At 38.9% G+C, this 15094-nt stretch overlaps 1 protein-coding gene across 2 annotated transcripts in view; it reads right to left on the reverse strand.

The window, feature by feature from the left end:
- The window catches only part of WDR35 (WD repeat domain 35), a 57852-nt gene extending 43749 nt beyond the window's left edge, over positions 1-14103 (reverse strand). For both annotated transcript variants that reach the window (XM_021697470.1, XM_021697471.1), the window contains exons 1-8: positions 14080-14103; positions 13272-13389; positions 11645-11716; positions 10351-10443; positions 8746-8874; positions 5432-5565; positions 4386-4551; positions 4107-4252 (exon numbers count right to left, since the gene is read on the reverse strand). In XM_021697470.1, coding sequence (XP_021553145.1) covers positions 4107-4252; positions 4386-4551; positions 5432-5565; positions 8746-8874; positions 10351-10443; positions 11645-11716; positions 13272-13389; positions 14080-14103 — 882 coding nt within the window. The remainder of the gene's footprint in view (positions 1-4106; positions 4253-4385; positions 4552-5431; positions 5566-8745; positions 8875-10350; positions 10444-11644; positions 11717-13271; positions 13390-14079) is intronic.
- Positions 14104-15094: the final 991 nt, after the last annotated feature.

The raw sequence follows: 15094 nt of genomic DNA on the forward strand, positions 1-15094 counted from the left end.
GGAAAACTTTGATTATAAGATGCATTCCAATTTTGGAGTTGTAAAAAATTCTGCTTCTTGGGGACACCTGGCTGGCTCAGTGGGTGGTTGTGGGTTCGAGCCCCATATCGGGTGTAGACATTACTTAAAAATAAAATCTTTAAAAAAAAATTGTGCCTCTTGGGATGAAAGAATTATTGTGGTAGTAAATGCAATCTTTAAGTCTGGTCTCTCTTTCATCCTCCATAGCCAATCAGTCACCAAGTCCTATGGCTCTCACTCTCATCTATCCTCCACTGCCCCTCCCCCCTTTCCTGAATGAACTATGGTAATGGTCTAACTGCAATCTTTACCTTTTATCTCTTTTCTCTTTCCCAGCCTTTACCCCCCAAATTCAATATTTGTTCTACTGTCAAAATTACCTTTCTGGAACACAAATCCAATCACTATCTTATCCTGCTTTAAAAAAATGTTTAATCATTTTTAAAAATCAATAGCTTCCCACCATCACATTCTTTAGCAGAGTATACAATGCCTCTTCCCATTTGGCTCAAAGCTATACTCTTTGGCTCAGTACCTCACTATTTAGCCATAATTCCTGTGTTCTCCCTCATGAGAGGGCTACTGTGCCTCCAAACTTTTGACCTTCTGCCTGAAATCTTCCTTTCCTCTTCCTTGCCTCCCCAGCCTTACTCTCCCTTGTGCTCCTGGAGCACAGTCTCCATCCTCCAAGATGCAACTTTAATATTGTTTCCTGCCTTTTCCTTCCTTCTACAGGTCCAGAGAATTCAGAAAGTGAGCTACCAGAGAGCACTAACTTCATCATATTCACATTTATGTCCCTATCCCTTAACGGATTGCTTGATAAACAGGTACTCAATAAATATCTATTAAGTAAATAAATGTATCATGCACTCAAATTAATGTCTTCATATATGAAGACATGCTAGAAACTTTTAATTACAATGATATCAAACCAACTTACAGCTTTAACTGTAACATAGCCCATTTTATGGCTAAATTAACAAGTGAATAAATTAATACAAAGACATTTTAATGTGGCCATAAAAAGAAAATACTGTAAATCTATGTTTTGACAGACCCAAGAATTTTAATAAATCGTACTGCTATCCCTTGTTCTTAAGCAGATATGCTCGCAAGTCAGGTTTAACGTATGAAACTCCATTTTGCCAGGGAAACCGATGGGGGTAAAAATGTTTTAACCTAGGAGGGTCCACTCTGTCTGTCCTGCTGCCTGCATGAAACCAGAGGGAGCAGGCAGGCTCTCACAGCATCACTCCTAGGAGTGACGAGCCTCACTGGGAAGAGAATAAGGCCATCTCCCAACTCTGCAGGCCAGCCAGGTGATGGCAGCAACACCGAAAGAAAACCAACTTGTAGTAAGCACTCACCTAGCCCTGGGGTAGGCATTTTCTCATTGTTACCTCCTGTAATTTTTACAACAGTGCCATGAGGTATTACCTTTATTTCAGAACATAAGTAAACTGAGTCTCAGAGGTGAAAGAAGTTCTCCAAGTGAGACGACGCTGTGGAAATGGAATTCACAGCCAAAGCCAGGCCAACCTGATGACAAATCACATGCTCTGTCATCCCCTTCCCTGGCTAAGACCACTGTATAAAAACCAGAAGACTCAGGCCTTCAGAATCAAAAGCAAATTCTTCCCTGAGGTTTCCTTAAGGTTAAATCTTTAGATAACCTCCTTCTAAGTTACCTTCCCTATCTTAATAACATAGATCCAAAGTAAGTCCCCTATATATTCACTCATTCAAAAAAATACCAAGTGACTAATATACCCTGAGGAACTGTGCTAGATACTTTTAATTACAAGCATGCCAAACCAACCTACAGTTGTCAATTTAACACATAACACACTGTTTTGCAAGATAAATAGGCCTTAGAATCCATGTTTTTCCACTTAGAAAAGGTTGAACTACCAAAAATAAGCAGATAAAATAATGATAAATAAGCCAATGGTTGACAAAAATAACCAACAAAGAACATGAATTAAGAACAAATTCAGATTTTTTTAAAGATATTTTTTTTTTAAAGATTTTATTTATTTATTTGAGAGAGAGAGAATGAGAGACAGAAAGCACGAGAGGGAAGAGGGTCAGAGGGAGAAGCAGACCCCTTGCTGAGCAGAGAGCCCGATGCGGGACTCGATCCCAGGACTCCAGGATCATGACCTGAGCCAAAGGCAGTCGTTTAACCAACTGAGCCACCCAGGCGCCCCAAAGATATTTTTTAATTAATTAATCTATCTATCTATCTATTTATTTATTTGACAGAGAGAGCAAGAGAGCACAAGCAGGGAGAGCTGCAGAGGGAGAGGGAGAAGAAGACTCCCTGCTGAGCGGGGAGCCTGTCTCAGACCTCGATCCCAGGACCATGAGATCATGACCTGAGCCGAAGGCAGACGCTTAACTGAGCCACCCAGGTGCCCCATGAATTCAGATTTTTAATAGTTAGGAACCTTGAGAACCATACTTCAGTTTTCCCTTAGCTTTTAACATCTACCAAAAATATTAGCTGGCAATGTACAATCTATTCTCTACATCACATTCTACTGGGTATTTTGAGACAATGATTCAAAAGCATGAGCTGATACCGTTTCTTACCCTCAGAGAAATTATTAAAATGTATTTTTAAATATTAAAACAACTGGGGAAGGCTTTTATGTAGCAAAAACACATATTATTGAAGTCTATAGTGAATTTATAAAAACCAATAAGGACTAAATAGAGTCTAGAGACAGAAAATAAAACAGGCAAAAAATTAAGCTTAGTTACTAAGTTCTCACTTTACAAATTCTTTAAAATTCACAATACATTAACTCTCCTATTTGATATTTTCCACTACATCTTCAATAAAACTCTCCTTAAAAATTAAATTCATTAGGGGCACCTGGGTGGCTCAGTAGGTTAAGCAACTGACTTGGTTTTGGCTCAGGTCATGATCTCAGGGTCCTGAGATAGAGCCCTGCTTTGGGCTCTGCAGTCAGCAGGGAGTCGGCTTGTCCCTCTCCCTCCCCTTTTGCCCCTCCCTTTCTGCCACGCACACTCTTTCTCTCTCTCAAATAAATAAATCAAATCTAAAAAAAGAAATTTAATTAATAATACTACTAAGAAGGATAACACATGCATTTATGAAAACAATGCTTGTATTCTAATGTAGCATCACTTAAGATTAGTTATTAAGATAGATTTTCTTAAGGGGCGCCTGGGTGGCTCAGTTGGTTAAGCGACTGCCTTCGGCTCAGGTCATGATCCTGGATCCCAGGATCGAGTCCCGCATCGGGCTCCCTGCTCGGCAGGGAGTCTGCTTCTCCCTCTGACCCTCCTCCCTCTCACGCTCTCTGTCTCTCATTCTCTCTCTCTCAAATAAATAAACAAAATCTTTAAAAAAAAAAAAAAAAGATAGATTTTCTTAAAATAGTTGGTTATTCCTCAACAAATTAAAACTGTTAGAAGACTGAAGGAGGGAGGGGCGCCTGGGTGGCTCAGGTGGCTAAGTGTCTAACTGGTAATTTCAGCTCAGATCATGATCTCAAGGGTCCTGGGATCAAGCCTTGCATCAGGCTCCACACTCAAGGGAATCTGTTTGGAATTCTCTCCCTCTCCCTCTGCCCCTCTGCCAACTTGCACTCTCTCTCTCAAATAAATAAATAAAATCTTAAAAAAAAAAAAAAAGTCTGAAGGAGGAAGAGACAGATATGTGTGCTTAACATCTATGTACATTTAATATATCACATTAAAAATCCAAAATATTAATCTGAAACAACTAAATTATATTAAAAACAACACAAAACCAGCTAGGAAAAAAGATGCACATTCAGATCACAGAGAAAATATTCTAAATACTACTGCATAGTGATTTCTTAGGTGAAACAGCTCATTTTCTAAAGGTACAGAGGATAAACTAAATTCCATGATAAAATACAACTATCAAGACTTAGAAGTGAGGACATTAATCAAAGACAAGATGCCTGTTATTCCATCATTTTTACTCAAAATGTCCCTTTTCAAAAAGGTGACAAGTTTATACCGCTTCCTCCACCTTTTTCCCCTACATTACTCGCTACATAGGAAAGAAAAAAGACATTTACCTCACCAAATGGAGTGTAAAACTGCACAGTGTTTACATCTTTATCCTGAGTGACAACCTTCTGGGAACCTGCCACAGCTAACACGCTGCCGATGTGGTTCCACTGGATACTCACCACATACATGCCAGTGTCAATTAAAACAGGATCTAGTCAAAAAGAAAAAAATGAGGTAATTGTGGTAAAATACTTAGCCTACAGAACTGTATAATCTTCAGAATAATTTTAAAATATTTTTTAAGTTCTCCACATTAAAAAAAAAAAGAAAGAAAAATTACATACTCTGGTCATTCTCATGTCTCATGATTTGGCACCTCCCATTGTCAAAACAAATTGCGAGGCAGGGGCAGTCTGGCTCCACGTAGCCTTCCGTGCCGTGGTACCAGTGGATCCCAGCAATACTGATCGCTCCGGTGACATTCACCAAGCAATTCAGTTTCATTTTCACCTAAACAAATGAGTTAGGTTAATATTTCATCCTTTAAAACAGATCAGTATAGAGTACTGTAGAAAGAACACTGAAAATGGGATTTAAAAATCTGACTTCAAATGCCAGCCCCATGGCTTACTGGTTTACCAACCCTGCCTGGGACAAACAACTTCAACTGAATTTTGGTTTTTCCCTTTTGCAAAATGAGGATTAAAAGAAACTCACAGAGAATTTATGAGACTAAATGACAAGAGGTATATGAAAGTACCTCAAAAATAGCAAAGTGTCATGGAAAAGCTGGCTATTATCACTTCCGCGAATAAATAGATTTATGTAATGTCCTCAGCCTCACAACAAACCAAACTGCCCCATAAGTAAGATCAGAGATCAAACACAGCTAAATCTCACAAAGCCAGAGTTTTTCTTGAGATTGTGCTTGCTGAGCCTCTTTTATTTTGCCTTCTTCCCTGGACCTGATTTTTGCCCTTTACTGTTTAAGTCTTCCATTCTTTTTACAAACAACCTTGAGTAGCTTGCTACAAAAATATCATTGGAAAAAAAATATGTATCTCATGTAAACTTAGGCTTCTGCTATTAGAAGACACAAAGATTAAACTGTACCTCATCCAACTCATTATCCCTCAGCTTCAATACACTGAAATGTTGTCCTTCCCAGTTACCAAGAATTCTGAACTAAAAGCATTAATTTACCTTTAAGCGACCCGTTTTTTTTTTTAATTAAAAAATCTAAATGATTGGAAAAAAAATTGAAATGAAGACTTTCTTGATGACACAAACCATCATAATAAATGTGTATACATATACGAATGATACATAAAATAATCATATAAAATTGTGTAACCAAAACTAATGAATATATGAAAATATATACACTTACTATAAAATTCCCCTGATTATCATAAATGTGTATTTCTCCATTTGCCATTCCAAAAAGTAGGACTTTACTATCTGCAGACCATGCTACATGGCATAACTGTATACCCTTCAAGTCTTTTCCCCAAATGCGATTCCCTAAAATAAAACATAAAACATAATTATTTCATTAAAGGTTCAAGGTCATAATTGTCCAACAACTGCCCTAAAATTCTGTTTCCCTAAAGAGCTCTCACATTCATCATAGCACCATGTATTTGCTCAATTTATGTAGTCAATAAAATTTACTGAGTACCTCTTATGTGCCAAATATCCTACTAAACATTTGAAATAGCAGCTGTTTCCAACTTTCTCCCTTCTCTTCAAAACTCTAATCTAGGACCTTACTCCCAATTAGCAGATGAACTCATCTTCAACCATGGAAAGAAAATAAAAGCTTTCAAAAAAGAAATCCCTCATTTCCACTTTCAAACATTCAGGACAAAACTGAATCCATGATAACCCTTTCTGCTTTGCCCCCCAAAACAAAGGAAGAGGTATATCCCCAACCAGACACCTACCTAGGGTGAATCCCTCCACCTACATTCTGGTCTAAGCCCTTCCTAGCTTTGCAAAGATCCCCCTCTACTGATTATTCACATTTTCTCTTTCTCTTTAAACTCTTCTCTCCAGGCCCTTTCTCACAAGTATTTAAATATACTCAGATCTATCCTTCAAAACTACCACCTCAAATAAAAACAAATAAAACAAAGAACATCTCCCTCGACCCCAAGTTCCCTTCTAGCCACTACCCTATTTCCACCATTCCTCTCCCAGCCAAGCTTCTCCAAAGAGTTCACACCTGCAGTCACCACTTCCTCATCTCCCACTCAACCCTCAGCCCAACCCAATCCGGCTTCCACCCCACACGTCCAGAGATGACCTTCAGGAGGTCTCTAAGGCCTGTTGCTAGGTCCACTGCAGGCTTTTCTTTAACCACCCCTTCCTTCTTTCTTGGTTTCTGTGCATTTGTTTACTCCTTTATCTCCAACACTGATGTTGCAGGTTCTTATCCCACAGTGGCCCGTAAGTTTTTCACCTATTCCAATGGTTTAAATTACCATCTACCTGCTGGTGATTCCCAAAAGTATGACTCTAGCCCAGATATTTCGGAGCCACAGATGCATACATGTAATTATGGTCTGACATATTTTATTTGGCTGTCCTACGGCATGACAAAATCAGTATGTCCAAAAACGAAATCTTCCCTCACAATCAGTCTTTCTCCCACATTCCTTATTTTTTTAAAAGATTTTGTTTATTTGACACACAGAGAGAGAGAGAGAGAGTGCACAAGCAGGAGGAATGGGAGAAGGAGAAGCAGGCTCCCCACTGAGCAGGGAGCCTGATGTAAGGCTCGATCCTAGGACCCTGGGATCATGACGTGAGCCGAAGGCAGACACTTAACTGACTGAGCCACCCAGGCGCCCCTCCCACATCCCTTATTTTTATGGCATGGCCATCCATCCAGTTGTCAAAGCTAAAAACTGGCTATTATTCTAGACACTTCCATCCCCTCATCCCCAAACTGATCAATAATGAGGCCCTATCTATTCTAGCTCCTAAGTATCTCCAGCATATGTCCACTTACTTCCAGCCTCTTTGTCACTACCCTGGTTCAGCCACCATCCACCATCACCTCTCACCTGAATTACCATAGTAATTCCCCAACTGGTACACCTGCCCCCTATCCTTCTTTCCTCCCTCCAGTCTTCATGTTGCAGTCACAGAGATGCTTCCAAAGAACAAATTCGATCACACTGCTCCCATTCTTAAAAGCTTTCACTGGCTCCCTAGTGCCCTTAAAGTTAAATCCCAACTCCTTGTATAACTTACAAACTGCATAATCTGGCTTCTGCTAATGTCTCTAATTTCATCACATACAACTCTTCTCCTTTTAATATTATACTACACTGACTCTCAAAATTTTTTCAGTACCCTAACCATGGCTAAGTTCAACCCCTGAGGACCTCCTCAAATGCTATTTCTTAGGCCTAGGACACTTTACAAACCAACCTTCGTGGTGCCTAATGCCTCAGCACATATCACTTCCTCCAGGATGCCTTCCCTGATCCCTCCAAGCCTGAATTAGATACTTCTACTATATGTTGCTGTATTTTCCCTGTCTCCACACTTACCACAAGGCACTGTAATTGCCTGGTTACTTATCCATCTCTCCTGTTCTAGATCTGAAATATTTTTTGTCGTACCTAGTGCCTAGAACTATAGCTGTGACTTTGTAAGCTCTCAGAAACATTTGTGGAATAAATGAAGTTACACTAGAAAAAAACAAATGGAAATCATTTTGAAATAAATTATTTCTCTATAGAGTTTCACATTAAAATGAAGGTACAGACTCTCAGAAGCCCCAGTGTTACCTATGAACTAAAATTTGAAAAACATAGGTTTTAAAGCTATAAAACACAATAACAACAACATGCTCAGCTCTATTTAAAAATGACCAGATGATCATTTCACAACACATAAAAATATCAAATCATTATGTTGTACATCTAAAACTAATGTTATGGGTGCCTGGGTGGCTCCGTCAGTTAAGCGGCTGCCTTCGGCTCAGGTCATGATCTCGGGGTCTTGGGATCGAGCCCCATATTGGGCTCCCTGCTCAGCTGGGAGTCTGCTTCTCCCTCTGTCCCTCCCTACTGTTTGTGCTTTCACGCTGTCTCTCTCTCTCTCAAATAAATAAAATCTTTAAAAAATAATAATAAAAAAATAAAAAATAAAACTAATGTTATATGTCAATAATATTCAATAGTTCAATTGTTTAAAAATAACCAGAGATTGTTATATCCCTACATACTTATTGAAACTAAGATCTACGTATTTATAATAAAATAGCCTAACAAGTGTAAAAATGAATTATAACTAGGCAGACATTTAAAATAATCCTGAAAAATTAATTCAATCTTTTTTCAGTGCCACTGTAGGAAATTTTTTAAAAATAGATTTTTTTACTTGAGTATACGTAAAAATAAATGTTTCTTAGGGGCACCTAGCTGGCTCAGTTGGTAGAGCACGCGACTCTTGATCATGGGGTTGTAAGGTCAAGCCCCATGTTGGGTGGAGGGTTTACTTAAAAAAATAAATAAAATCTTAAAAAAAAAATAAATGTTTCTTGAACATCATCAAATTGTATATCAACTGTTTTCTCTTTTTATGTTTACTTTTCTGTCAGAAAGCTAACATATAATTAATTAAACCTCTAAAGATAAAAATGCCAACCAAATATTGATCTTAGTTCTGTGTGCAACAAAGCATTACCATCCACTGAACCAACTATCACAGCCCCGTCTTCGTATACAATGCAGATCTTCTGTCCATCGGCATTCCAGCTCATACTTCGAACCACTGATTTATTTCTGTTATTGATCATCTCTTCGTACCAAGAGCCTATTTGCACAAATTTTAAAAAAATTACAAGTCAAAACTTTCACATAAGAGTTGAAAACATTCCATAAAGCACACTGTGGGATAAGTAACTGCAAAATTTTCTACAATCTGAGACATTAAACTATAAAACCTTCAAATCCAACAAAAACAAAATAAAAAATTAGCTGAGGCCTTGACCAACAACTGCTTCAAAGATTATCACAGAAAACACAATAAATGCCCCTCTTTTCTCTCTTTCTTCCTTCCTTTCTGTCCATTAAAAAATAAAACTTTATTTGCTTTTGACAGACCAAAACAACCGATTTTTCTCAAAGTCTAAAACTTCAGATAATAACCAAGGAAAAAACAAAATAACCATAATAATTTTATATATATGCATAAACTCTCCAATGACTAATTATAAGCATATTAAATACAAGTACATTAGGTAAAAACTCTAAGCCTGCTTGAAAAAAATTTTCAACAGTGCAAATCACTTTAGTGATTTCACATCACTAATGCTGAATGACAAAACCATTCTTGTACACAGGGCTGGAGTGAGAGGTCTCAAAGTGTAACCAAATGTGAGGCAAATCACAAGGCTATTTTGTTTTGTTTTTATTTTTTACTACATTTTGGTATCAGGAATTCTGGCCTACAGCCAAGCAAATTATCACATAATTTGAAATAACTAGTCAAAGAGGGCATTATCAGAGTAAGGACTGAGGCCCAGAGAACACCCACCTTGGAAAAAGACAGTTTACCCTAATCTCCTGTACTCTCATATTCTACTCCCTGCACAGATATACACACACATACATAAGCTTTGAAAAACATAAATTCATGTACAGCATATTTTTAATTAAGAATTTTTAAATGGTACACCCTGAATGTTTTCAAAACAACACACATTTAAAGATGATGGCTACAGGCCCCAAGAGATCAAGTATTATGTGTTATTTTCTGGTAATAGTGATGCACCTAAATTAATCCTTCTCTTGCTCTCTCTTGTAGCCAAAAGGTGCAAATCATGAGCCAATTGTCAGAGCTGAGATAAAATCTGTATCCATGAAAGAAAAGGAAGCTAAATGACTCAATAAAGGGAATGAATTATTGCCCCTGACTCCTTAATAAATGTTTTTACCCACTGGATTAACTCTAGCCACTGATCATACAGAAAATAATTCTTATTGGAAACCTGGGGGGAAAAAAAGCTATCTCAAGTAGAAACTATCCTGCTAAGGGCCTATGTTCATTTTGGAGATAACCAACAGTCACCTAGTTCACTTTCCTCATGCAAGGTCACAGTTCAAAAAAAATAATAAAGTTAAAAGGAAAAGTAGGCAGCAATAAATCCAGAAATATTACCCCCATGTCGTCAGGATGAACTCCTGCTGCTGGTTAAAAGGAGTCTATTTCAAATATGTAGTTTCCCCATTCAAATACCATAACCCAGACTCCAATCTGTGAAAGGTTCCATAAGCTCTCCTAGCATACCTTTATATAACATCCAAACAATGATAAGCCCATTTTGATCACTGGTAGTCAACTTCTGATACTGTTCATTCCATGTTACAACCTGAACAGAACCTAAAAAAAATTATAAAACAATTTAGAAACTTAAAAAAGGTGACAATTTCAAATTTGTATTTTTATAATAAACACCAACAGCATCTTCAAATCAATATGGTTCCTGTGCAACTAGCCACTCTTAATAAATCACTCAAACATATTCATAGGATGTAGTCGCTATTATCACTCATTTCCTACAACATGTGATATTTTCATGTTTGCTCCTATTCCAGGCCAGCAAAGGCACCTATTACAGTCAGATGCAAGAGCTGCCATATATCTGATGACAGAAACAAATGTAAGTAAGATTTACCCAGCTGGCCTGACTCCCAAGGATAATAATGCCCAAAGGACATCATACTAAGTACTTGGATTTTTTTTCAGAGGGATGGGGGGGTTGTTTGTGGTTGATATATGCCCTAATTTCTCTTTTCCCCCCTCTTGTTTTCCATTCTATTAGTAACACACTCTTTTTTTTTATGTTCAGTTAGCCACTGTAAACATCATTAGTTTTTGATGTAGTGTTCAGTGATTCATTAGTTGTGTATAACACCCAGTGCTCATCACAACACGTGCCCTCCTTAGTACCCATCACCCTGTTACCCCATCCCCCCACCCCCTAGAAACACACTCTTGAGCATATCTTAAACCTCTGGGTTATATGAACAACTGAGGTTTTTTTAGTTGTTTTTTTTTTAATCCCTAAGTACTTTAGTGTACATTTCCTAAGAAGACATTCTCTTTCATAACCATATTACAAATTAGTGAATTTAACACTGACACAATATTATCTAACCCCAGTCCACATTCAAATTTTATCAATTGTCCAAATAATGTCCCTTATAGGTACTTCTTTCTCTCATTCCAAAATCCAATCTAGGATCATAGAGTGCATTCAGTTGTCATGTCTCTTTAGTCTACTTTGATGTGGAACCACGGAGCAGATTCTAAAAAAGGATTATATCCTATCTGTAGACAAATAACAGTATTTTTTAATATATAAAATAAGACCGACTTTGTTTTAGATTTACTGAAGACATTGTTTAATCATGTAAAAGTTGTTGAAAGACTCTAGGCTCAATTAATTAATTATGGCTCAATAGAAATGATTACTTTAAATGTTAACATTATTAAAAATGATAACATTTCTGCATTAAGTAGATGGTTTCTAAATGCCTAAAGACTATTCAAATACGATTTTAAAAATTACATGACTCACCACTATGACCTTCAAGAGTCTGATTCATAGAAAGGTTACTAGGGGCTGCAAGACCCCTCAATTTTGCATCATCTAGGGAAAAAAATATTACGGCAAATACATTAAACTAACAGATTATAAGACTTTGACATTTCTTGCTTATTTTAAAAGGAGTTCTTATTCCTGGATGATATATTGAAAGATTTTTTAAGTATGCCTCATTCTGATCTACTTTTCTCATGGTGGAAACATAGGACAATAATATGTACCCCCTTGTAAAGATATTATTCTGACAAAATAAAGCAAAATGTATTAAAAAAAAAACCACTGTTTACCCAGTATATTAAATATGTTAGTAATTATTATTGCTACTTATTCCTTCCCAAAAGATCATAAATAGAAACATTTATGACATATAGACTGAAAATTCTAAAGCATAAGAGGGATCAGAAAGCAATGTCTTTGGAAATCAGTTTTTACTAGATTTTGCAGAATCTTTTATTCATTCATTCATTCACTAAATGTCTACATTGTGCCATGCACTGTGGAAGCTTCTGAATATAAAATGATAAATGAAATAGTTAAGGCCTCTACCCTTAGAGAGCTTGTAGTCTACCGAGGGGACAGATATTATTAAACAGACACTCACCCACCCCCATAAATATATATGCATATATGTAAAATTACAAATTGAGGAAGTAAAGGCATAATAAGATAGTGACAGAGGGAGATTAATTTAGATTGGGGGGAGGGAGAACCAGGGAAGGCTTTCTGAAGAAATTATATTGAAGCTGAGACTGAGGAATAAACTGGAGATGCCAAGTGAGGTGGGGAAAAGAGGAGGGGAAAGGGGAGTAGTCCAGACTCAGAAATAGCAAGTGCAAAGGCCCCAGGGTTGAAGTGTAGAGCCTTTGAATCCAAAATGGAATTTAGTTCAGCCCTTTATCTTACAGAAGACTGAACTAAAACCCAAAGATGTTGACCAACTTGCTGAAAGTCAGTATGGCAGAGCTGAGATTCCAACTCCAATCTCCTCATCTAGATCTCCAATATAGATTGGGGATCGTCTAGCTCTCCATTCTAGAGCAATACTATGGATGTTAAAAGAAATGTGAAACTGTTTGCTATGATTCCAGAGAACTAAAAAAAGAGAAAGCAACCTGTAATCACATGAAACTTATTGACAAAAATGTTTTAAAGTCTCATTTTCTGTTCTTGGAAACTAGATGAATAATTATTAACATATCTGAGAAGCAGAAAGGATGATACAGGCCTGCAAATAATCTGACAAAATGTGAGATTTTGTGACCTAACTGAAATGTGGATTCACATCATTTTTATTAGAGTCCAAATAGCAGAGCACAATAAACAGAAAAGGACAAGGCAATATAGTTCTCATTCCTCATTGTTTTTCCTTTTCCATCAAGAACTTCAGCAATAGCCATCTGATTTTTACATTCGATAGTCTCTGAACTTCACTGCAAAAATACTCTACAAAAAACACCACTAACTGGGAGTTTTGTGTTTATTTTTGGTTTTAAAAGAATTAGAATTGCATACTGACAAATACCATGAGCAAATCTCAGTGAACAAATGATACTAGCCAATTTTCCATCAAGTTCAAACCTTTGGGCTTGCATTCATTTACCTGTCTGCGTCTCTAATTTCAAAACTTTCAGTAATCCATCTTCACCACCACATGCTATGAATCCTTGGTCCTTGTTCCAAGATACACATTTCAGCTTCACGTTATTGGGAATGGCAATCTGAAAAGCAACCACAGCCGCTTTCACAGCTTTTCACGAAGGAGTTGGCTAGTGACTTACAGATGAAGGCTGAAGAAAATCCCCCCACACACACACCCCAAGAAGAAAAACGGTCCTTCTTGCAGAGCGTGAGCTGTGATGAAAATGGGCATGGCAGGATCTCCTGAACTGCCCTACCACTTGCGAAAGACAAAAAAGTGCACACAAGAGAAAGGCACTGACCGCGGAGGAACCCAGTGGGAAAGTCACCTGATGAATGTTTTACAGGAAGGAAGAGGGAAACGGAGGTATAAATGCAGACCATCAGTCCATATTCCCTTTCCACACACAACACTTGGGCTACCTTTTGTTATTACTTTTCTCTTGCCCGGCAGCCCATGACAATCCAAAGAATGTAAGGCACCTGGTCAACAATAGGTGGAGGAAAAAAGATAGAGAGGGACACAATGATCTGTCTTGCTGGCTCCCCAAAAAAGACCCAGCCAGGGGCAGGGATGGGAGAGTTGTGCGAGAGGGCTGCTGGCTCCGCCGAGATTTATCTGGGGTTCCGGACCGTTGGAGGCTGGACGATGCACGAAGGTGGGAGGCGGGAAGGCGAAGCTGGGGATCAGGACGCCAGATTTCGCCGGCAGGATGCGGGAATCGCCCGCGGGACGAAGGGGAGGCGAGGGCGACCGCGGGAAAACTCACTTTCTTGCTCAGGTAAAAGAACATCCTGGGAACTCCGAGAGGACGAGCCCAGCCGTCCAGGCCCACCAAAGGAAACCTGTTCTAATTCACCAGTCTCGAGTACCAGCAGCTCTTGGGAGCGCCCGTCGCCCTGGCAACCACCGCCGCCAGGTCGCATCCGGGGCGCCGAGGGACACTTCCGGCTTCGTCCCCGCTCGGCCGGGCGTCGTGCGCCTGCGCGGATGTCGGGGGTCTTGGACTAGCTACAGACGCGGGGATGAGCTCGTGGTTGGGCCTGATCGCTTTGTTTCTGGGCCTTTTTGCCCTGCGCCTGGGGTCAGGAGGGTGACCTCAGCGCCCCACCTCGTCGCCTTAGCTGTCCTCCTTTCCTTTGGCTCGGAGGACAGGTCACACCTCAGATGGTCGCGGTGGAACTTGCCTGAGGTGTCATGTCAACTCAGGAGCAAAGGCGCTCATTCAGATGAGGTCACAGTGATTGGGTGTTTTGTAAGCCCCAAAGTCCCAGCATTGTGGAAAGGAAAGTCATTTACTGTATTCGGTGGCCTGGCGCCGTCCGCCAAGTGAAAGCGCAATCCTTCCCTTATAAGCCTTTGGGGATTGGAGAACACTGGCACAATTTTGGGGTAGGAGATGGTGTTTATTCTGTTTTAGAACTTTTTAACAGCTTATTTAAGCTGTTACTGCAGCCCAGTGAGTGGTTCATGTAAAAGGAATGTGTATGAGCTTTGGGCCTTTGCGGCATAGAATTGCCATTGGGGCATAGCCTTCCATTTTTGAATCATTAAGGTTGGTGTTTGGTATTTTCTCGCCTGGGTCGACTGTTTTCTATCTCCTTTTTCTACCTTAATTCGTTCTTCAGTTCTCCCTTGTCCTTTTTGAATGCTTGGAGAGTTACAAAGGACCATAATTTGGGCACAGGGCAGAAACTCCCATGGAATTATTTTAGTCTAGCTCGTCTTTTAATTTATATCTGAGATTTTCCCTTTTACTATATTCTGAGGCTATTGGTGTTGAG

Source organism: Neomonachus schauinslandi, chromosome 10, assembly GCF_002201575.2.
Source record: "Neomonachus schauinslandi chromosome 10, ASM220157v2, whole genome shotgun sequence".
Lineage (NCBI taxonomy): Eukaryota > Metazoa > Chordata > Mammalia > Carnivora > Phocidae > Neomonachus > Neomonachus schauinslandi.